We start from the raw sequence: 23,899 nt of genomic DNA on the forward strand, positions 1-23,899 counted from the left end.
TTCTCTTAAAATGTGGACAGTACCAATACTTGTTTCCTGTAGTACTCAAACCATGGAAGGATCCATGTCGCAAAAGAAGTCAAAAGCAATCCTGAATGATCAGAACCCTTCTGCCAGATCAGCTGATGTCAATTTGTTTTCTGGCACTACTAATTCTATATCTTTGTCCTCATCACCAGCACCGGTTCGGAAGCACTCATCTCCATCGAGTTGTGTTCTGTTAACTCCTCTGGTGTGGTGTTTATTAGTTCTTGAGCTTCTCCAAGATCCCCATCTTGAAACCCTTCAACTTCCACCTTTTTTGCCATATACACAATTTCCTTGAGTGGCTCTGTCGTAAAACCTGTTAAGTCATGCACAACATCTGGACAGTTTCACCAAGAAGGAATTTACTGTTTCAGGTTTGATGATGTTCCTGGCTTTTTCTATAATAATGATGGTGTCTTCAACGGTGTAATCCTTGCAGACTTTCATGATATCCTTGCTATCCAAGGTTCTCTTCCAGAGCATTAATAATCTTTTCTATATAGCATCTAATGTAACAAGCCTTAAAGGTCCTCAGTCCCCTAATCTAGAGACTGAATTACAGACATTGTGCTTGGGTGCAGGTGGACCACTTCGACACCTTTGGTGTTGAACTCACAGGTTTTGGGTGGCCAGAGGCATTGTCTAATATGAAAAAAATTTTTAAAGGCAGTCCCTTACTGGCAAGGTACTTCCTGACTTCAGGAACAATGTACTGATGGGACCAATCCAGAAAAAGGGTTCTCATTCAGGCCTTCTTGTACAACAAAAAGACTGGAAGCTGGCATTTATCTTTTCCTTTCAAAGCTCAGCATTAACAGCTTTTATAGAGAAGGGTAAATATCATAAATTGGAGTGCATTTGCACAAAACAGTTAGTTAACCCTTCCTGCATTAAATCCTGGTGCTCACTAATCTTCCTTACTAATAAAAGTCTTCTGTAGCATTATTTCCAGAACAGGGTATTTTCATCTGCATTAAAAACCCGTTCAGGGGATTTTCTTAATAGGATCTGATCTGGGAACTCATCTCCCGCCTGCTGGACGGCAGAAGCTGCTTCTCCAGTTATTTTGACATTTTTTAAGCCAAACTTCTTTCTAAAATTACCAAACCATCTTTGCTGGCACTAAATTCTCTGATCCTTCGCTTTTCTTTTGCTTTATGTTGTTGTAAAATGACTGCCTTTTCTTGGTCATATCAGAATCTATAGATATGTCTTTCTTATAGTAATCTGCACCCACATAAAAGTTGCATTTTCAATATGAGATAAAAAGGTATTTTGCAAAAAGCAAAAGTGTTCATGCCTGCTGGCATAGCTACAGTGACGACTTTATGTTTCCTTTTCTTTTTACATGATCCTTACACTAGATTCATTATCTTGAAATGGTAGGCAATGGCAGATGTCATTCTATGGTACATACCAAGCGAATCAACTTTGTCTTACATTTGCATGACTTTTCTCTGTTTCTTAGGAACACTTACTAGTAGCACTAATGGGACTTCGTATGAGTCCCATGTTGTTTTTCAAAACTTTCCAGCATTGCAGTAAACATGATGAAAAATATATGAGAACCTCATGATCACTTTTTAGGGTAAACAGAATGTACTGGAGAGACAAACTGCTGATGTGGAGACGATGAGCAACACACAACATTTTATGCACGTTAACTTGCAATACTTGAGCTCACTGCAACAGCAACAGGCAGTAACTATGAAATTACAATATGACAGCAGTACAGTATTTACTATAGTTAATTTTATGCAGTTAGGATTTAATACTGCATCTTTACTTTTATTTACATTTCTCTCCACTGAGAATGATGCCATGTACACTCTTAGTGTGTATAAGTTTTTGATAAATTTTAGCTTTTTAGAATAGATTTGTATATATTTTATGCTAATAAATTATTAAAGAAGACTAGTATGTACATATATTTTACACATTCAGGAATACCTAATTAATCTTAATTTTTTGATATTTCTAGGCTATGAAGTTTGTATGCAAATTTTTTCAAATTATCAAAAACCTTTCCAATGTTTACTGAAAAAAATCCACATAATTAGAACTACACAGTTCAAACTCAAATTGTTCAAGGGTCAACTGTGTATGCATATATGCACATAAAAAATAACAAATAGCCTTCATTTCATATAAAAGCAACAAAGATACAATACTCATAAATATACTCATCAAGAAACATGTAAATGATAAGTAAGGAAAACTTGAAACATCCTTTAAGAAGACAAAAACTGGCTTGAAACAGAAAATCAACTGGTGAGAGACACTCCATGTTTTTGAATAGAAAGACTCAAAGTCATGAAGACGTTAAGTCTTCCTTCAATTCAATGAGAAATTTGTCACAACTTTTAAAAAACCATTACGCATATTTCTGAATAGGATCTGATCTGGGAACTCATCAATATAGAAAGCTGATTTTAAAGCCTACACAGAAAAATAAGTACGCAAGATAGCCAAGAAAATTCAGAAAAACAAGAGTAAGAAGGAGAGCAAGAACACGTCTAGACCTACCAGATATTAAAATATACCAAAAAGCCTAAAATATTGGAGTGTGAAATTGGTCCATGAATAGACAGACCAACAGAAAACAAAACAAAGTCCAAAACAGGCCTAGATGCAAATGGAATTTTAGTTAATAAAGGCAGCATCACCAACCAAGGGGAGTAATGTTTAGCTCTGTAATGAACAGGGAGAACTAGGCAGCAATTCAGAGAAAAGATGAAGCTGGGTCTATACCCACATAAAATATGCTATGAAAACTTCCAAAGGATCAATGAACAATTTAAATGTTAAAAAAGAAAAAAAAAAAAACATGCTGGTGGGGCAATGAACAAAAGATAATCAAGAATATTCAACCTCACTAATTATACAAATGCAAATTAAAACCTCATTATAAGGCTGGGAGCAGTGGCTCACGGCTGTAATCCTATAACTTTGGGAGGCTGAAGCAAGAGAATCACTAGAGCCCAGGAGTTTGAGATCAGCCTGCACAACAAAGTGAGACACCATATCTACAAAGTATCAAAAAATTAGCTGGGGCTTGTAGCATACACCTGTGGTCCAGGCTACATAGGAGGCTAAGGCAGGAGGTTTGCTTGAGCCCAGGAAACTGAGGCATGTTCACGACATTGCCTTCCAGTCTGGGCGACAGAGCAAGACCCTGTCCCATAAAAACTAAATTAAAAACCTCATTAAAATACTTAAAATAGGAAGATAAAGATACCTATTAGATTGACAAATATCCCAAGTTTGGCAACACACAGTGTCAGTGAGGATGTAGGGAAATAGGCCCTTTCATACATCACTGTGGGAGTCCAAAACAGTCCAGCTGATGGAAGGAATTCTAGTAATATCTACTAAAATTATAAATAAATTCCCCTTTGATCCAGCAATCCTGTTACTGGGGATCTATTCTACAGATACATCTGCACAAGACTAAAACAACATGTGATTACTGTCACGCATGGTTTGAAATAGCAAAAGACTGATAGAACCCAGGAACAGAATAAACTATGGTACACTCATGCATAGAAGACAACAAAGCTGTGAAAAAGTGAATAAGGAATGTTTTCATGATTTCTTACATCAGATCTCCTAGATATACCTTTATATGAAAAAAGCAAGGTACAGAACGGTATATGCAGTACATTAACTTTTGGTAAGAGAAACAAGACTACATGTTCATAGTTTCAAGTACTGAATAAAAAATGAAAAGGATAAACAAAAAACTAGTAAAAAACGGTCCACCCATAGGAGGTCAGTGTGGGGGTAAGAAGGTAAAAGGGACGAGGTGGGGATACAACTTCTCTGTTTTAGTTTTTGAATCATAGCTAATCAAAAATAATTTTATTAAAATAAAGTAAGTTACAGAAGAATAGCTCTGGATTCTTACCTGAGAAGGGACACTTTTTGGTGGTTCTATGCGTATAGAAGGATCCCACTCTCCTGGAGGTAGGACAGTTACTTGATCTAAAAATTCATCAATTCCAGATAGGAGGTCATTTCTGTCTTTTGCTTTATAAGCTACATCATGGAAGATCTAAGTAAAAAATATATTGAGTAAAAAGGTTTTAAAGCTGAAAAAAAAAAATTCTACACATAGTCCACTCTGGATATCATAAATAGCTTCGCAATAATCACCTAAACTCTTATCTCAGGCAGGTATTCAGCCCACCCCGGGTAACAACTATACAAGGTAATCCACTCAGTATTATCAGATGAATAACAACAACAAACAATGAAAGAGAACAGCTACATGTTTAGAACAATTTTTTAAAAATAAAATTTTGCCTGGGAAATAGTAATTGATTAGAAAATAAAACACTGTAGCATGTCACTCTACTTCTATGACATTTAAATGTCATTTATCCTAAGAAAATAGTCATGGATATGCAAACAACTTTACTTAAATAGTTTATTTAATGATCAACAGCTACTGGCTAACTACTAACTGCTAAAATACAATTCAATGCATTGTGGATAATGCACGCCTGTAATCCCAGTTACTCAAGAAGCTGACGCAGGAGAACTGCGCCACCACGCCCAGCTAATTTTTGTATTTTTAGTAGACATGGAGTTTCACCATGTTGGCCAGACTGGTCTCAAACTCCCAACCTCCAGTGATCCACCCACCTCAACCTCCCAAAGTGCTGGGATTACAGGCGTGAGCCACTAAACCCAGCCAAAAGTTTAAATTTGAATTTCACTATATGATAGGAAGTCATTAATACCTTTGGACTAAGGAAATGATACATACAAATTTGCATGTTACTGAGAGTGCAGAGAAAAATACTATACAATAAAGACCCATAAAGGCTACCTGAATCCACAAATCAAAGGCTAAGCCAGAGAAATGGCAGTAGAGATGGAAAGAATGTGACAGATTAAATGCAAAACACATTGAAGAGGTAAAAAGAATCTGGTGACTGGCTAGTTGAAAGAGGACAGAAAAATGGGACAGGCACAGTGGCTCAGGCCTGTAATCCCAGCACTTTGGGAGGCCGAGGGGTGCGGATCATGAGGTCAGGAGATTGAGACCATCCTGGCCAAATGGTGAAATCCCGTCTCTACTAAAAATACAAAAAAATTAACTGGGCATGGTGGTGTGTGTCTGTAGTCCCAGCTACTCAGAAGGCTGAGGCAGGAGAACTGCAGTGAGCCGAGACTGCACCACTGCACTCCAGCCTGGCAACATAGTGAGACTTCGTCTCCACAAAATAAAAAAAAAAAAGAGAGAGAGAAAGAAGAAAAAAGAAAAATTAGGTCGGGTTCAGATATGGGGCATTTCAAATACCCTTGGGACACATAGCATTGATGTTTGGCAAGAATCTGATTACAAATCTCTCTTGAAAAGAAAGACAAGGTCCTGATTAATATGTAGGTTATCGTCAAAGATCAGGACCCCATATCAGAGAAATTTACAGGAAAAAAAATGTTCTGAGGAAAACCTAGAGAAATTATATCCTGAAATCCAGGATAAAAAAAAATCCCAAAATTTCAAAAGTTCAAGAAGGTAGTCAATAATTACAAATACTTAAAACAAAAAAAAATTTTTAAGTACCCACTGATCTTGAAAATAAAGGTCTTAAAAACCTAACCGAAGGCAAATAGCTGAGGTACGTAAATACAAGATAAAACAGTATACACAGCAAGGAAAAGTTTTAAAGCTTCATTATGAAAGAAAAGAGAACTATAATTATAGTATATATTTAATATATACTATATGCTGCATATCAGTGTATACTTCAAAGAGACTTGGGTATTTTGATTACCTCATCTGTCATAAGAGTGGCTATTGATCTTCCAATTTCATGATACTGTGGTGCCTTGCCTGCTGGACCCAATAACAAAAACAAAAACCTAAGGAAATATGAAAATACAGATTTATAATAAACATCATACACTCACAAATCTAGGCAATCATAAAAAAGAAACCATTCCAATATAAAGAAACAACACTCAGACATCTTTTCTACTCCCCCACACCAATCACTGAAAAAAGATGGCAACTCCACCTGGACTAATTAGGAAATCACAGAACTAGGAAAAGCATCCATAATTAACTTTCTACCAAACTCCTGACCTCAGGTGATCCACCCACCTCGGCCTCCCAAAGTGCTGGGATTACAGGCGTGAGCCACCACACCCAGCCAATATTTATTTTATTGTACTTTTTAGTTCCAAGAAGAAAACGATTTTATACCCTATTCACAGTGGTCTTATATTCAAAGTATTTGGTACAATGACTGAATATTAAATATTAAAATGAGCTTTTGGCTGGGCACAGTAGCTCACACCTGTAATCCCAATACTTTGGGAGGCAAAGACAGGCAGATCACTTAAGTAGGAGTTTGAGACCAGCTGGGACAATGGCAAAACACCGTATCTACTACAAATACAAAACTTAGCAGGGCGTGGTGCCGCACACCTGTGATCCAGGCTACTAGGGAGGCTGAGGCAGGAGAATCGCTTGAACCTGGGAGGTGGAGGTTGCAGTGAGCTGAAATTGTGCCACTGCACTCCAGCCTGGGTGACAAAGTGAGATTGTCTCAAAAATAAGATAAAATTAAATAAAATGAGCTTTTATTACATAAATCAACACGCTTGTTCATTCACTGGATAAAAACTTGTAGATTTTGAAAATGCTTAGAGAATGTTACTTGGAACTAACTCTTTACCTGGTTGGAACAGGGACCTCAGTCAACCCTGTGAGGAGGACAGCAGGAGCCAGTCTCACAAATGCAATTATAGGCCTTTCCAAAAAGTCTACTTCGCCCACCAGGACGTTGGATGCCTCAGCACCCGTAGGAATTTTTCTCATGAAATTCATATCAACCTATTGACAAATAAAGAATAATTAAAATTAAAGTTTCCGTGGTACTTGTAAGACTAGAGAGAAACAGGAAAGAAAAACTGCTTTATAAGACTACTATTTGCTAATCAAAACTTGTGATCTAATGAACGTTTAAAATGTCAAAATTTTCACAACTATAAAGAATGAAGTAGACAAATACAAAAGAGCAAGCAAACATATTTGAATCAATGCTACGGTTTTAACTGTCACAATCTTTACTACTTCAGAGATCTAAATTATCAAACATGAACTTGAGAAATTATTCAATGAATACTGCACTATTCATTAAAAACTATTAAGGACAAATATATAGCTCACAAACTAACAATGGTTCATGAAATTATACACAGTGCTAAAAAAATTCATGGTTTTATATTACTTAACCTTAGAAGTAAATGAATTGGATCCTTTACATTTTATGTAAAGTCCCCCTAAAAACAAACCAAAAAAGAACTCTGGGCGTTCCCCAGTATTTTCATTAAGAGGAAAAAAATCATAACTTTTATTTTATTAGTAGTATTTTTGAGACAAGGTCTCACTCTATTGCCCAGGCTGAAGTGCAGTGGCAGGAACATAGCTCACTGTAAACCTCAAACTCCCGGACTTAAGCAGTCCTCGCACCTTGGCCTCCCAAGTAGCTGAGACTACAGGCATGCACCACCATGCCCGGCTCATTTTTGTTGTTTTTTGTAGAAGTGTGGGGCTTGCTATATTGCCCAGGCTGGTCTTGAAGTCCTGGCCAAGTGATTCTCTTGCCTCAGCCTCCCAAAACACAGGGATTACAGGCATGAACCACTGCACCTGGCCCCTTGTTTTTATTTAAAACAAAAATCTACAGCCCTTACTGGCACAGATATATGATAATGCTATAGTAGTAAAATTTAGTTGTCTGTGTATAATTACAAGGAAAAGGTTACACATGATATCAAACTATGTGAACTTCATTTATACGCAGTTTCACACAAGTCACTAAACAACCACTTACAGGGCTATCTATGAAAAATAAAACCAGCACTTACAGCGGGCCTCTTGAGTCCCACACCCAGTGTGCCACAACTACAGTGCCAGGAGGCAGACTCCTGCCCAACAGGAGACAAGGAGGTATACACAAAGATAGGCCAAGTAAAAAAAAGTAAGACTGTGACAGAGGAACAAAAATAAACGGCAACTGCCATGCCTAGAGGAACTCTATAATGTAAATTACATTAATTTATTCACTTAACAAGAAATAAATTGCAATTTTGCTACTGAGTACTTTGCACTATCTGAAATAACGTGAGCACCAGTAAAATATGATCAGGATAGATCAGAAAAATTTAAAATACAATAGCCTTTCTGCACAGCCAATGTCCGTAATGCAAGGCGTCCTATAGTTTTAGACTACAACACTCAACAAAGCTATAATGCAAACCATTTAAACTCCTTTTCTGTAAAATATATCTTGTAGACTTTTCATCAAAGAATAAAAGTCTTAAGAAATGAAAACTGCTTGACATAATTACATTTATTAAAAAGTCTTATACTGGATACAAAAATATTAAAATACCATGAGCATCCACCTATAGCAAATTAATATTACTAAAAAATTAGTGGCTAGATAGAATCAATTGTTCGTAAGAAATACTCATAAAGTACATTTTAAATTCAGTTATAATTTGAACTTACTAGTTTTTTATCCTGTTCTTTTAAATTAAGGTTTATCTATTTCAACAAAATACTCATTTACCAAAATTAAAAAAATCATAGTTCACACACCCATGGGGAAGCACCAACATGTTTCTCAGTGACATTCCAAAAGTACTAACACCATAAGACAGTAATTCTGCGATCGCATTACAGCCCAGGAAAGACTGAATCACTAGTGCTGTAACATCACTCCCAGAATTAACCTTTTAGCGGTGGTAGCTCCAGAACAAATAACTGTAGTTCACAAAGTACTAACGTTTCACGATATCTATGGATAGGTGTGGATGGAAATATCGTATTACTCACATACTCTTTTTCAGAATTTCTAACACTAGTAACGGTGTAAAGTTACTCAAGTACTCACAGGTTAACTGTAACCCTTCTCACAGTTGTTTACCTTAAATTAACATATCACAGACATCACATGCAGGTTTGTAAGCACCAGTCTGCTAAAAAATTACTATAATCAATGTTAATAAAGCCACAAGTTACTACTTAGTTTCTCATTAAGAATAATTGTGAGAATTTTCAGTTAATGATAGAATTACCTTGCTGAAGTCAACAGTACTATTTTCTCTGCTTCCACCACTTCCATTACCTTTAATTTCTCCACTTTTACTATTGTCCAAGTTTCCAGGAGCAGACTGGGGAGAGGCCAAAATACCTATGTTTAAAGACAAATTCCAAATTAGTAAGAAGAAAATTTACTTTGCAACCTGACTCTGCTCACATTCTGAAAGTGATGATTTATTAATATAATAAAAGCAAATATGCAAGATTAAAAAAAAAAAAAGTGCCCAGTGCCCGTTAGTAACATACCAGCAAAACTAGAACAACGTTTTAAGCAATAATAAAGCTACACATTTTAATATTTAAAATAATACAATTAGAATTTACAAAAATTGTGGCCTTTTGCAAAAAGAAAAAAAAACGTGAGTTGGTGTGAACCACAAAAGATAGAAGATCTGAGTCTGATTACCATTAAAAATACTTAGGGAATATACTTTTAATTATCACAAACATGTGAACTGCATGGAGCTTAAAGCAGCCTAGCTATACTTAGCATGCGTTCAACAATAAATTCTCTGACAAACCCTAAGTGTAACTCAGAAAAAAGCTACACTAAATAAATGCAGGTTGAATTAACATAATCTCCAATAATCAGAAGTTTCCTGAAGACTTTTCATTTTTCTTTGGTAACATTTATGTCTATAATACCTATTGTCATTACTCTTAAGAAATCCAACTTTAAAATACAGTAAGTTTTTTACAACGAAATTGGCAGAGTAAGGGTTTTATAACCAAAGAGATCTGTGTTTAAATTACGCACTCTGCCACTTTGTATCTATGTGACTGTAAGCAACTCACTCCATCTCTAAAAGTCAGACAAACTCATAAAAATAGCTTATTTGGATTAGAGATAATAGTTATTTGAATTGCAAAGGACAGACACATATTGAACCATTAGTATATTCATTTCAAAACTGACATTCAACACCAACATTTCACAATAATAAAATAAAAACACAGCTTAATATGAGACTAACCATTAACACTATGAATTCTAATTCTGCAAAAAAGTTAAAATTTAAAAAATTTTAAATTCAGCCAGGTGTGGTGGCTCACACCTATAATCCCAGCACTCTGGGAGGCCAAGGTGGGTGGATCACCTGAGGTCAGGAGTTCAAGACCAGTCTAGCCAACATGGTGAAACCCCACCTCTACTAAAAATACAAAATTAGTTGGGCATGGTGGCGTGTGCCTGTATTTGGGAGGCTGAGGCAGAACTGATTGAACCCAGGAGGTGGAGGTTGCAGTGAACCAATATTGCATCATTGCAATCCAGCCTGGGCAACGAGAGAGAAACTCCGTCTTTAAAAGAAAAAAAAAAAAAAAAAAATAGGGCCAGGCACTATGGCTCACGCCTTGTAATCTCAGCACTTTGGGAGGCCAAGGCAGGCAGATCACCACCTGAGGTCAGGAGTTTGAGACCAGCCTGACCAACATGGAGAAACACCCTCTCTACTAAAACTATAAAATTAGTCAGGTGTGGTAGAGCATGCAAGTATACTACACAGACTTCTACTATTAGGTTGGTGCAATTTCCTTTGCTCCAACCTAACATTAAATGCATCTCATTTTTTCAAAACATCCAAGGTTTTCTAGTGCAAGAATATAGACTAATAATTCGTAAGACACTGAATACTATAGCAGGAAAAGGTACTGAAATACAACAGACTTGACTTTTTGTCTTAACTGTCCCATGCACAGCAACACACGGAAGTTCAGTTAAAATCTGTTCTGTGGTTAGACTCTGTAAGCTCCGAAGATGTATTGGTAATCAAGCTCCAGAATTTAAAGTACATCAGGTATACCTGACACATCTAAAGGAGTTTTCACTTTTGTAAAACAGAATATACCATAACCAATGAATACTGAAACTAAGTCTTCTGGGTTTATGGCTTACGTTTAATGACAGAGACTTCCCTGTAAATACCTAAACGACAAAGTTGATGTGATGAAAAATCTTAATTTGCAATCTATTTAGCCATGTGCTTATTTCCTGGAAAAGTTAAACAATTCTGAAATAAATATGTTTTCCCAAGCCTTAACTCACTTCTTACAATCTTAGCTTGGCACACCAAGAAGATTCCTCTTCTTTGACCTTTGTCCCTAAGCTTCCAGAAGAGTCCCTGCCTTGCTCAAGAGACAAAAAGTTAACTAGCATTTTTCAGTGACTTCCAACTACTTCCACACAAGAAAACTGAGAATACCATTAGGCCTTGGTGGCAAATAGAGCTGAGCATTACATACTTCCAAAGGCTAAATGTATTTCACCTGTGTATGTATAATTAAAAGCATATATAACGCACAGTTTTCCAGAATAGTCCTAGCTGCCAGATTTGAGGGAGAAAAGTGCAATGATGAGAAGGCCCTGAGGAAAAGTAAGGCTATCTCAGCAATGAGAGGAAGAAATAATGAAGAACTCAACATAGACAAAGTTAGCAGGTATAACCTGAAGTCACATGGCTAACCTGGTCATCTTGAAAACCGTCCCTTTTTCAAAACTGGCATGCCAGATGCATGCTAGGGTTCTTCATCATTATGATTTGTGTAGTCTTTCCCAACCTCAGCTAAACTAAAACTGTTTTCTCAGTCAATCTCCCTACTCCTATAATAAATTCCTAGGATTCAGAATTAAATGAGCAAATCACCAAAAAATAAAGCTATCATTAGCACAAACACAGAAGGACTATACTACTTTGCTTTAAGGAAAAAAAACTGTATGCATAAGTAAATCAAAGATATCAACATTTTCTGTCATTAAAAATTTGAAAGTGAGGTAGTTAGAGCAATGGTGCCTAACCAGGAAAGATTATAACCCCCAAGGAACTTGTGGCAATGTCTGGAGACATATTCGGTTGTCACAACTTGGGGGTGCTACAGGGAGCTAGCCAAGGATACTGCTAAACATCCTATAAAGCATAGGACTGCTCCCCTGCACCCGACCACCCAGCCAAGAATCATCCAGCCCAAAATGTGGATAGTGCTGAGACTCAGAACCACTGTGTTAGAAAAAGGTATTCACAAGTACTAAAAATAAATTCACTTCTTTCTTTTTTTTTTCTTTCCCTAGAGATGAGGGTCTCACTATGAAATCCTGGCCTCAAGTGATCCTCCCCTCTTGACCTTCTAAAGTGCTGAGATTACAGGCATGAACTACCCATGCCCAGCCACAAGTTATATACATATTAATTTATATAATTTATTTATAATTTTATACATATAACTTTTATACATATAATTATCTTCTAAAAAGTAACTAATGGGAAATACCACTTTTTATTATAGGTATGCACAAATTATGACTCCACGACACAAAAATCCATGCTGTTAGTCACTTAAGACATAATGATGCTGAGGCCACTTTCTTCCACTAAGACAGTACCAGACATCAAGGAAACTCCATTTGAGTTTCTAGGTGCTTTAAGCACCAAAGGTAACTGAACAGGGAATAATGTGTAGCTGTCCCTATTATTGTTCCTCAGCAATTACATACTATCTACAGTTGTCTTTTTAACCGTAATTCTTGTCTTTAGAAATTCCCTGTCTCCTCTCCATTCTAATTTCTTCTGTTCAAAAACGCTGATAAATCTCATCACAAAAACTCATGGGAAAAAAATGTATATTCAGTTCTCAGTTAATTTATCCCCTTAACATGGCCTAAGAAGCCAATGTGAACCCACCTCCCCCTTCCCTCCTATATAAAATTTATAGTTCTTAATCATTTATAACACAGAAGCTGGTAAAACAAGAAGTGTTCAATGTTAATGATCAATGCAATATGGGAAAAAATGGAAGGAAGTAGCTTTTAAAATCACTTTTGTTCAAGGAAAAATAGTAAATCTTAGCTCTTAAGATTAGAATGCTGATTACTTCTGAATAATTATTTATAGGGTTGTTTTCCTCTTTTATGTTGTTACTTTATCATTAAATGTTATCTTTTTCATGAACTGATAAAGTTCACAATGAAATACTCTACTATAGATTTTGTTGTAAGTGGACCTGAGTTCAAATCCCTGCTCTGGCTGATCTTAACATCTCTAAGTCTTTCTTCACTGAAAAACAGGAATAACACCAACCACATCAAATCATTACAAGAATTAGAAATATGATATTTGAAAAACACTTATCACTGTATCTGGAACAAACTATAAAACAATGGCAGCCATACTACTATTTTAACTAATGTCATAATGATTTAGCCATGAAGCTTCTATTTGTACTTTTAAAAGTATATCCTTTTTTTGCAACTACAATGAGCTTTAGCTAAATGTAATTGGTGTGTTTCCATAAAGCCAACAGAAAGAGAGGTTTACTTCATAATGATAGGAACACAAGGATTTCCAGTCAGAGTATTTAGGCTATCAGTCACCAGTTGTATGATGCAGGGGAAGATAACTAACTTTTCTAAGTTTCTGAAAATGGGTGTGTCCATCTAATTTACACATATTTGTATACACATTAAAAATAGGCTAATTTAGGCCGGGCGCGGTGGCTCAAGCCTGTAATCCCAGCACTTTGGGAGGCCGAGATGGGCGGATCGCGAGGTCAGGAGTTCGAAACCATCCTGGCTAACACAGTGAAACCCCATCTCTACTAAAAAAAAAATACAAAAAGCTAGCCGGGCGAGGTGGCTGGCGCGTGTAGTCCCAGCTACTCAGGAGGCTGAGGCAGGAGAATGGCGTGAACCCAGGAGGCAGAGCTTGCAGTGAGCTGAGATCTGGCCACTGCACTCCAGCCCGGGCGACAGAGTGAGACTCCGTCTCAAAAAAAAAAAAAATAGGCTAATTTAATAACCAAGCTACAACTTAAGTGTTGGATGTTATCAGTATTTTGGAGAAATGTGATACTTACGTGATTAAAACCAATGGTTAGTATTAGTATCCATCACATTGAGGCTTAGCTGAAATAGTAAAAATGTCACTAAAATATACTTATTTCATATTAATTAGGTAGAAAGATATATGTACAAATGTACAGGTAGTCAATATAAGGATAAGCCAAATGTTCATACTTTATAGCCCTTAAGTTATAGGCTGGGCATGGTGGCTCACATCTGTAATCCCAGTACTTTGGGAGGCCAAGGTGAGTGGATCATTTGAGGTCAGGAGTTCAAGACTAGCCTAGTCAACATGGTGAAACCCCGTCTCTACTAAAAATACAAAAATTATCTGGGTGGTAGTGGCACGCACCTGTAATCCCAGCTACTGAGGAGGTTGAGGTAGGAGAATTATTTGAACCTAGGAGGCGAAGGATGCAGTGAGCCGAGATGGTGCCACTGCACTCCAGTCTGGGCAACAGAGTGAGAACCTGTCTCCCCTCCATCCTCCCACCCCCCAAAAAAAGTCTAAAATGTACTACATTCTTTGGTGAAAAGCATTAAATAGAAAAAAAGATATGGCTGGGCCTGATGACTCACACCTATAATCCCAGCATTTTGAGAGGATAAGGCAGGAGGACTGCTTGAGGCCAGGAGTTGAAGACCAGCCTGAGCAACACAGCAAGATCCTGTCTCTACAAAAAAAATTAGCCAGATGTTGTGGTATGTGCCTGTAGTCTCAGCTACTCAGAACGCTAAGTCAGGAGGATTGCTTGATCCCAGGAGTTCAAGGCTGCAGTGAGCTATGACTGTGGCACTGCACTCCAGCCTGGGTGACAGAGTATGACTCTATCCTATTTAAGGCACATCGCTTCACTATAATTTATTTGTATGTGTTCATTCACCTTATGAGTCAACTGCATGCACACACACACACACACATACACACACACACACACACACAAAACCAAGCTACCAAGGCGGGACGCAGTGGCTCACACCTGTAATCTCGGCACCTTGGGAGGTCGAGGTGTGTGGATCACTTGAGCCCAGGAGTTCGAGACCAGCCTGGGCAACACGGTGAGACCTGGTCTCTACAAAAATTAACCAGGCATGGTGACATGCCCCTGTGGTCCCAGTTAATTGGGAAGCTGAGGCAGGAGGATTGCTTGAGTCCAGGAGATAGAGGTTGCAGTGAGCTGAGATCATTCCAGCCTCCAGAGCAAGACCCTGTCTCCAAAAAACAAAAAAGAAAAGAAAAGAAAATTACCAATCTAAAAAAAGTCCACCCAGCCTGACCAACATGGTAAAAACCTGTCTCTATACAAAAAATACAAAAATTAGCCAGGTGTGGTGGCTCACACCTGTAGTCCCAGCTACTCAGGAGGCTGAGGCATGAGAATCACTTGAACCCGGGTGGCAGAGCTTGCAGTGAGCTGAGATCGTGCCACTGCACTCCAGCCTGGGCAACAGAGTGAGACTCAGTCTAAAAAAATAAAATAAATACATCCATAAATAAATATAAAAAAGTTCATGGCAAATTAAAACATTATAAAATGTCTATGTTTTACTGAAGTGTTCAACTGCCTTGACCTCTAAATCTAAGTGAAACTTTTTAAAAAGGCCTTAAACTATGTGTAGTGTTCTTTGTAGTCTTTTTGTAACTCAAATTTTTAATAATCTTACTCTTTTTTATTAGGTTGGTGCAAAAGTAATTGAGTTCTTGCCACTGAAAGTAATTTTTGCCATTGAAAGTGAAGCAAACTTTCAATGGCAAAAACCACAATCACTTTTGCACCAAACCTAACACAATATACCATAAAGAAGAAAAACATGCAGAAGTCAAAAATAAATTATAAGCATTATCCACATATGCTGCTTAAGCTATGTGCTAAAAGGCATTCCAAGTGCAAGTGACTCAGAGGCAGAAAGCACCACACATGGAGGATTTTGGATAGTTGCCTGGAGTTAAGTCAACATTTTCCTCATTCTTCTGCTCCTCGCCTTTCAGCGCTGCTTCTAAGTCTTCCTCGGGCGGATGAATTACTACTGTGGGAATATCATCACTGGCAGGTGAAACCAGTAGTTCTGGGGCCTGAAGCTGACTCTGTTGGGAACTTCTGGAGGTCAGGCGGCTGATGCTAGGGCTAGAAGGAGGACTGTTTTGAGGGGTGGGTACTGGGGTTGTACACCTTGAGCCTGCAGGGGTTCCAGCTCTTGAAGAAGGAAGAAGATGACCGAGAAGAAGAGATAAAGGTGATTCTCCTCTCAATGAAAGGTTTGAGGCAGACAGACCTGTTCGCAAAGAGTGGCGGGAGGCTGAAAGGCCTTCCCCTGAGATAAAACAAATAAATGAAAAATGATGAAGTTCATTGCAGAAGGCAAATAGAGACATTGAAAAAAAAATAGCATTTTATACTATAAATTGCATACTTCAAAGGCCCAAAATTTCAAAGTCATGTTGTGATGGTTAGCATGTCAATTGGGTTTTTACACGTTAGAAAGTCACTAAAAAGTTGCTTAAAACTGTAATTAGTTCTCAGAACATACAAAAAAAAAATTGTTAATGATAGATGGTGGGGGCAATATCCTGTTAGAAATTAGAATGACCAATAGCATGGCATTTTTTACAATGACAATATCAATACAAAGTCAATGCTTAAACAATAATAGCAAATGAAAATATGTAATACAAAATTAATATAATAGAACTCAAACCAAAAACAACCAAAAGTAATAGCTTATATTTAGCGTATTTTTCCTGTATTTTACCAAACAGCTATGAGATAATTATGTCTTAGAGAAAAAGTCCATGTTAATATTAAGTAAAAATTTCTAACTTGAAAGTGATATTAAATATTTATAATATTAAGTCAGTAAGACACCATATACAGGTGGTGCTGCTCTCAAGTTTGTAAAAAAAAGGCAAATAACAGAAATTTTGTAATAAGAGAACCACAATGTCAATTTTAAAGAATACATATTCTTGAGCTCTCTAAAAGTATTAATAAATGTCCTAAAGTATGCTTCTCACTTCTAATATGTAGCAGATACATTAAAACAAATACATATAATTTTTTATTTCACTAGCTAAGAGTACAGTACTTCTCACCAACAGCAATATGGCAGTAGGTCTAAAATATTTCAAAAGGTCATACATACTTATAATTAAACCCCTCATATTTCTACTAAGTATATCTTAAAATAATAACATTCTCTACGAAAAACATGCAAATACAATAATCAATTCCATACGGCCTAAGTAATCAAAGTTACATGCTCAAGAGTTTTCAGAAATATTTAAAGGTTAAACTATAATCCATTAGAAAACACCATTTAAACAACAAGCTACATGCAGGAAAAACTCAAATTGTAACTATATTTCAACAAAAGAACATGCTAAAACGGCATTTAAAAGAAAACAGCCAATGTTTTATGATGACCAAATTACAACTGGACAATAAAGAGGAACTACTGCATATGTAAAGATTAAATAGGGTCCCTCTGGATAAAAGAACTTCACCAAAGGAGAGAATATAAAAAACAAATAAAAGACAAAAAAAGAGAGTTAAAATGCGCTATACATGGCTTGCTTTTACATTGAATTCTGGTCCGTAAGATACATTCTTTTACTCTTAAAATTGTTTAAATACACCATGACATAAATTTTAAATGGATTAAAAAGGGTTTTCATGGCCAAGTGGAAGATACAAAAGATGATTATTGTCAACTTTAGATATATTAGACCCTATCACCTATGTTTCCTTGCTGGTAGAACACTTAAAAGTCATACTATTATTTAAGGGATAAAAAAGATAAGCAGGCACCGTGTCCCATACTCCACTAGTCCTCATTGTAATCCTCACAAGCTTTGGGTAATAGTAGCAGCTTACAGCAACTGCTGGAGGCTATAGTACTTCATAAGCCACTCCAATCCTTTGCACCCGGGTTTTCCAGACTCACTGTCATCAGAGTTCTCAACCCTACTGATGCATTCCTCTGCTTTACACAGAAGAAAATGAGGAAAGGCAAAACCTCCAAGCGTGCCAGTATTAGGACACTGACAGAGGTAAACAACTGTAAAAACACTGTCTTCCCCCATGCCACATAACCTGCCTGTAACCTAAGAATGAGAGTGGAAAGGCGAAATATGTAGACCTGGGTCTGAGCCATTCTCAATGGATTAGAAGACACCAACTAGGTCACCCTTAGTGTAAGACTGGAACAGTCATAAAAGCCTTTCACAAGTTGTACAAATAAAAAACCGTGAAATCAGCAAACCAATCCAAAAACACTTGTTTATACCAGCAAACCAAGTATATTCAGGAGGAAAAAAAAAGTAGGAAAAATCTAAAATAAAGGTTCAAACCCAAGATTTAGAATTTCAAAAATGTAAAATTAAAAATTATAGGTCATAATTTATGCCTCTTTAATTAATTAGACGAGAGGCCTTGAAAAGAAACAAAGCAGGAAGGAGAAATAATTCAGAGGTAGGTATAGTGAGTGTTTAAAGATCCCCAAATGTTAATCGTAATGTTCTGGAAAGCTGTTACAGTAGAAGTGTTAGCAAAAAAATTGGATGCCACAACTTATCTCACCATTCCTTTCAAGCAAGTGAGGGTCAGAATGTTTCTTGCCTATATCTGCAAATGATCGAACAAGGGGAATCCGACTGGTGAATCTTTTCTCATTCTGATGATGATGTCTCTTCAGAAGAGCTTCTCTGACATTCTCTCGTATAGACTCGTCTAATTGGCCAGAAGCTATCATGTTGTCTAATACCATATCTATTCAATGAAAAAAAATAAATTACTTAACACTCAGATGACCATAAAATAAAGGAATAAATAAACTGTGAGTGAAATCTTATGACAAAAATTAGAATCTTAAGTAACTCTAGAAAGTTTTATTGTCACTATTAAATAATCAATGCATAAATATTATCATCCAATAAAAAGGAATTACAAAGACTCCCTTATTTTAATAAATACTATTAATTATAAAGAGGCTAGTATTATATACTAATAGCCTTCCTATAGCTGAAAGTGCTTTCCTGTATGAATACAATAAATTCTATTAAGCTGAATATTCAATAATACTGCCTTCCTAAGATGTAAAGGTATTTTATTACCAAACCACGTATTCTCCCCCAAAACTGTTCCAGCAGATGAATATCACGACCCACTCAGTCATTAACTGTTCACTGAGTGTCCGCTATGTGTTAGGAATACAGCAGTTTAACAATATCAAAACAGAGCCAAGTTTCTGCTCTCTTCGAGAGGTAGAGAAACCAACATACAAACAGATAAAACGTCATGAGGTCGTAAGTTCTAGGAAGAGGAGTAAAATCAGGTTGTGAAGGGGATGTGGGGAATGGGGAAACTGACGGCAATGCCATTTTATACATTACTGAAGTGATTAAACTTTTTAATTTATAAAATATATATTAATATTTTTAAACAGTGGCACTAACTTGGAAGAAGAGGGTCAAATTTTCAAAACTATATGGTAACTAAAAAAAACCCTGAAAGGACCAGCGTAATAGGTAAACTGTTAACATTAACACAACAACTACAGTTTACCAAATAAATGAACACTAGATTATACAACATATACTAAAAGTACTACATGGTATTATGTGATAATTGCAAACCAAAGTCTGAAACCCATATGTATTATACAAATTCAATATTCCCAACCTTAACTTAATTTTTCAGTTATTCATGTAAGACAATAAAGTAAGGACTGACAATTTAAATATTTGCAGCACACAGTCAAACCTAACAGTTGGCTAAAACTGAAGTATTTCTAGCCTGAGAAATTGTATTAAGCTCATGGTTCTCTTGAAGACTAAATACCACAGATTTTTGTTTTTCCATGGCAGCAATCTACAATGGTAGTCACACCATCAATTTCATTACCACTGAACTTAATTTTGGTTTTCACTAATTTTAGTTAGTGGACAAAAAGCTGTATTATAGCTGCCTTTTTCTACTTTCTACCTCCACATTATCCTTCAAATCTCCCCCTTTGATTTTCATGGCTCAACCTACCAGAGCTCTTTCCTTGCTTAGACTGTTCCTAGAGAATAACTGGCCTACTTGCTTCTAAACTCTTCCTAATCCAAAGCCACCCCACATTCTGTTGCCAGAATGATCTTCCTAAATCTATCTCAAATCTCACTGTTCCTCAACTTAAAAACCATCAAGACCACCAAAATGCCTACCAAATAAAATCCTATTTCTTGGCTAGGCACCGTGGCTCACACCTGTAAACCCAAAATTCTGGCAAGCCAAAGTGGGCAGGTCGTTTCAGTTCAGGAGTTCAAGACCAGCCTGGGCTACATGGCGAAAACCCATCTCTACAAAAAATACAAAAATTAGCCAGGCGTGGTGGTATACACCTGTGATCCCAGCTACTCAGTAGGCTGAGGTGGGAGGATCACTTCAGCCCAGGAGACGGAGGCTGCAGTAAGCCGAGATCGTGCCACTGAACTCCAGCCTGGATGACAGTGAGAGACCCTCTGATCCCCCTTCCCCCAAAACAAATAAACAACAACAAAAAATTCCAATAATTCAAGGCTAGTCACAACCCAATCTCTAACTGGGTTTCCCAACATACCCTCCTACCACTACTGAAGAAATCTGTATATTCACACAGAACTGACTTTCCTGAGATTTCTGTCTATACTACTCTAGACTTTTCTTTACTCTTCCTTAAAATACTTTTTCTCTCGTATCACCTACTCCTTGTTCCCATGTGTTCACATTTTATGAGTAACTTGTACAGTTAATGTTCTCTGTGGCTATTCCCCACATCCCCATTCCAAAAAAACAAGGAAACAAAAAACTCTTTTCTGAATTTCCAGAGAACAGACTCTGTATTTGCTTGTGCCACTATTCACTCTCTTATTGATACTACACTTACGTCTGTTTAATTTAATCTCATCTGCAAATTTATCAAAGACAAAAAATCTATCTTATTTCCTTATACTGCACTCCACAGAATAGAAACTCAGCATATAGTTACTAAATGAATGTCTAAAATTCCACTACATCTTACATATTTTTTAAAAGTCAGTTTACTATAACCTGCTATTTCATCTAGAGTGCTTGCTCTCATATCCAGCATGACTGTTCCATTGAGGATGCAACTCCTTAGTTCAAAAAGACTGTGCAAAGAAAGAGTTGCCACATAAGGTTTACTCCATCGGTCACCGCCATCTTCAACATCCTCTTCAAATTTCAGCCATCTGAATGCATAATATACAAAAATATTTTATAAGTAATGAAGATTCCATTTATCTTAATGTGATAAAGAAAAATTTGTTCTAAAAAAAAAAAACAAAGAAAACGACAAACAAACTATGGTTACAAACACATTTTCACAAATTATGCTAATGGTCTACAATATTTATAGTCACAAACCTCCTTTGTAGTTCCTCTTTCTATTCTAGCTATTATAATACTAAGTCTACAAAAACAAACTATGGAATTTCATATAGTTTCTACTTCTATTCCTCATCTAAACTTGCAATATACAAAATTGTAGACATTGAAATCTATAATGACATAATTTCTTTATTAAAGTATAAAGGATTATTTAAGTAAACAAATTTGAGAATAAAGGGAAAAATTAAAGATAGAATTTCTACCAATTAATAAGGAAATTCTCTGCTCACTGGTTTAAAGCACCAGATATCTCATACTTTCAACTTAATATTCCCATTACAAAAAGAAATCAAGGAAAGCCAATTGAAAAATGAGATTTAGGCCGGGAATGGTGGCTAACGCCTGTAATCCTAGCACTATGGGAGACCTAGACGGGAGGATAACCTGAGGTCAGGAGTTCGAGACCAGGCTCGTCAGCTTGGTGAAACCCCATCTCTACTAAAAATATAAAAATTAGCCAGGCGTGGTGGCAGGCTCCTGCAATCTCAGATACTTGGGAGGGAGGCTGAGGCAGGAAAATCACTTGAACCTGAGAGGCGGAAGTTGCAGTGAGCCGAGATCACGCCATTGCACTCCAGTCTGGGCAACAAGAGCAAAACTCCATCTCAAAAAAAAAAAAGAGAGAGAGAGAGACTTAGCAGTATTACCTAGCAGTTTCTTTCCATTCATATTCTTCTCCATCTCTGTAACACAGTTCATCCATTTCCGTGAAGAGATCATGGGGAATATGTTCTTCATCATCATCTTCAGTACCAAGGATAAACTGAACTCTCTGGGATGGTGTATCTTTACAAAATAAGAATTCACATATACTCAAATTTTTCCTCAAGTCATTCAAAGATAAATTCAGTTTTGAAAATGAAACACTTTTGTTACCTGTATAAACAAATATATTTCATCAAAACTCTCTTAATTATTGAACTATCACAATTCTGAAAGGAAACAAGAACCAACAATCCAGGAAAAAAAAAAAATCACAGAAAGATAACCTCCATAGAAAAAAAAAAATTATGTTAAAAATAAACAAGTCAAACTAACTTTATAACTGATCTAAACAAACAAAAATAAAAGTAACATTCCAAAACATGAACATAATGTTCAAAGGCAGCCCTTTTTCCTCACCAAAACTACATGGAAAAGTTAGAACAGAATATTTAAAATACAAGCTAAGGCCAGGGACTGTGACTTATGCCTGTAATCCCAGCACTCTGAGAGGCAGGTGTATCATCTGAGGTCAGGAGCTCGAGACCAGCCTGGCCAACATGGTGAAACCCCGTTTCTACTAAAAATATAAAAATTAGTCAGGCATGGTGGTGGACGCCTGTAATCCCAACTTCTCAGGAGGCTGAGGCAGGAGAATTGCTTGAACCTGGGAAGTAGAGATTGCAGTGAGCTGAGATCGTGCCACTGCACTCCAGCCTAGGCGACAGAGACTCTGTTTCAATAAAATAAAATTAAATTAAATTAAAATAAATAAAATAGGCCAGGCGCGGTGGCTCAAGCCTGTAATCCCAGCACTTTGGGAGGCCGAGACGGGCGGATCACGAGGTCAGGAGATCGAGACCATACTGGCTAACACGGTGAAACCCCGTCTCTACTAAAAAATACAAAAAACTAGCCGGGCGAGGTGGCGGGCGCCTGTAGTCCCAGCTACTCGGGAGGCTGAGGCAGGAGAATGGCATAAACCCGGGAGGTAGAGCTTGCAGTGAGCTGAGATCCGGCCACTGTACTCCAGCCTGGGCGACAGAGCGAGACTCCGTCTCAAAAAAAAAAAACAAAAAAATAGATAAATAAATAAATAAATAAAATAAAATAAAATGCAAGCTATGTTAAAGAGTAAAAAATAGAAAATCTCCAAGTTCTGAAAAATGATGAGAAAACTCAAAACTTCAAGTATACAGAAACTATATTTTCCTACTATCACAGAGAAACAAAACTGTAAGCTTGGGGTTTGGGGGGTAGAACAAGTCACTACAAGGAACAGAAAACCCACTCATGGCATCTGATATTAAACTACTCATGTAGTATAGGAGCCCGAAACAGAGGAATTAGCATAAATACTAGTCCGGGACAGTCGAAAGCCCTAGGGCCCCATATAAACAAATAAACCACCACAAATAGTTACCCTGAATATGAGAAATGAGTTCTCACTCAAAATTTACACCTAAGTGAACAATCCTCCAAGTACGTGTGGATGCAACAAGGATATTTGAACAGGATAAAGAGTAGATTCGATGGAATTGTCTTTGTAAAAGTCAGATCTGAGAAAATTTCAGAGAATGCAGAAACAACAGAAAAGAAGGAAGAAAATATAAAAGATTAAGAGGGATGCAGAAAGTCAAGAACTCCAGGACAAGAAAAATATAAAGAATAGGAAGAGAAGCATATAAAAAACATCTAAAATTTTTCCAGTATGTTTATGTCATGAGCCTTCATATTGAAGAAATAACCTAAGACCTATACAGGATTAAGGAAACATATTGT

General features: G+C 36.9%; 1 protein-coding gene across 7 annotated transcripts in view; it reads right to left on the reverse strand.

Annotated features, from left to right (window-relative positions):
* The window catches only part of SLC4A7 (solute carrier family 4 member 7), a 110,813-nt gene that overhangs the window by 42,071 nt on the left and 44,843 nt on the right, over positions 1 to 23,899 (reverse strand). For 4 of the 7 annotated variants that reach the window (XM_033212851.1, XM_033212852.1, XM_033212854.1 and 1 more), the window contains exons 4-10: positions 22,063 to 22,201; positions 21,056 to 21,216; positions 18,563 to 18,751; positions 9,130 to 9,245; positions 6,720 to 6,877; positions 5,814 to 5,901; positions 3,935 to 4,081 (exon numbers count right to left, since the gene is read on the reverse strand). In XM_033212851.1, coding sequence (XP_033068742.1) covers positions 3,935 to 4,081; positions 5,814 to 5,901; positions 6,720 to 6,877; positions 9,130 to 9,245; positions 18,563 to 18,751; positions 21,056 to 21,216; positions 22,063 to 22,201 — 998 coding nt within the window. Of the gene's footprint in view, positions 1 to 3,934; positions 4,082 to 5,813; positions 5,902 to 6,719; positions 6,878 to 9,129; positions 9,246 to 15,926; positions 16,299 to 18,562; positions 18,752 to 21,055; positions 21,217 to 22,062; positions 22,202 to 23,899 lie in introns of all 7 variants that reach the window. The other 3 variants (XM_033212857.1, XM_033212856.1, XM_033212853.1) reach the window with 3 other exon arrangements.

Source organism: Trachypithecus francoisi, unplaced genomic scaffold, assembly GCF_009764315.1.
Source record: "Trachypithecus francoisi isolate TF-2019V2 unplaced genomic scaffold, Tfra_2.0 Lachesis_group0, whole genome shotgun sequence".
Classification (NCBI taxonomy): Eukaryota; Metazoa; Chordata; class Mammalia; order Primates; family Cercopithecidae; genus Trachypithecus; species Trachypithecus francoisi.